Here is a 221-nt window from a genome sequence, read left to right as displayed (position 1 = left end):
ACTACAGCGAGCATCCTTCTCATATCGTTGCTCCTTTCAAGAAGAGACATCGGCCAGTACAGTGCCATCCCCTCAAGCCAGATAAGCGAAAGTGCCACCTGCCCAGTGCCAGGAACGTGCCATTACCAAGAAGGTGCCAAGAACCAAGTGGAAGACCCGCCTCCACCTTACCAAGGACTGGAAGCTTCCCCCCCTCCTTATGGGTGCTCTGTGTAAATGGA

General features: G+C 53.8%; 1 protein-coding gene across 1 annotated transcript in view; it reads left to right on the top strand.

Moving 5' to 3' along the window:
* Positions 1-221, top strand: part of LOC119586958 — a gene marked incomplete at its 3' end in the record, with an annotated part of 3,800 nt that extends 3,579 nt beyond the window's left edge. Inside the window, 1 exon segment of the mRNA XM_037935693.1 lies at positions 8-221. Within this exon segment, the coding sequence (XP_037791621.1) occupies positions 8-216 (209 nt within the window).

The sequence above is a fragment of the Penaeus monodon genome, chromosome 22 (genome assembly GCF_015228065.2).
Source record: "Penaeus monodon isolate SGIC_2016 chromosome 22, NSTDA_Pmon_1, whole genome shotgun sequence".
Classification (NCBI taxonomy): Eukaryota; Metazoa; Arthropoda; class Malacostraca; order Decapoda; family Penaeidae; genus Penaeus; species Penaeus monodon.
The sequence above is the reverse complement of the archived record's forward strand: the minus strand, read 5'-3'. Positions and strand labels throughout refer to the sequence as shown.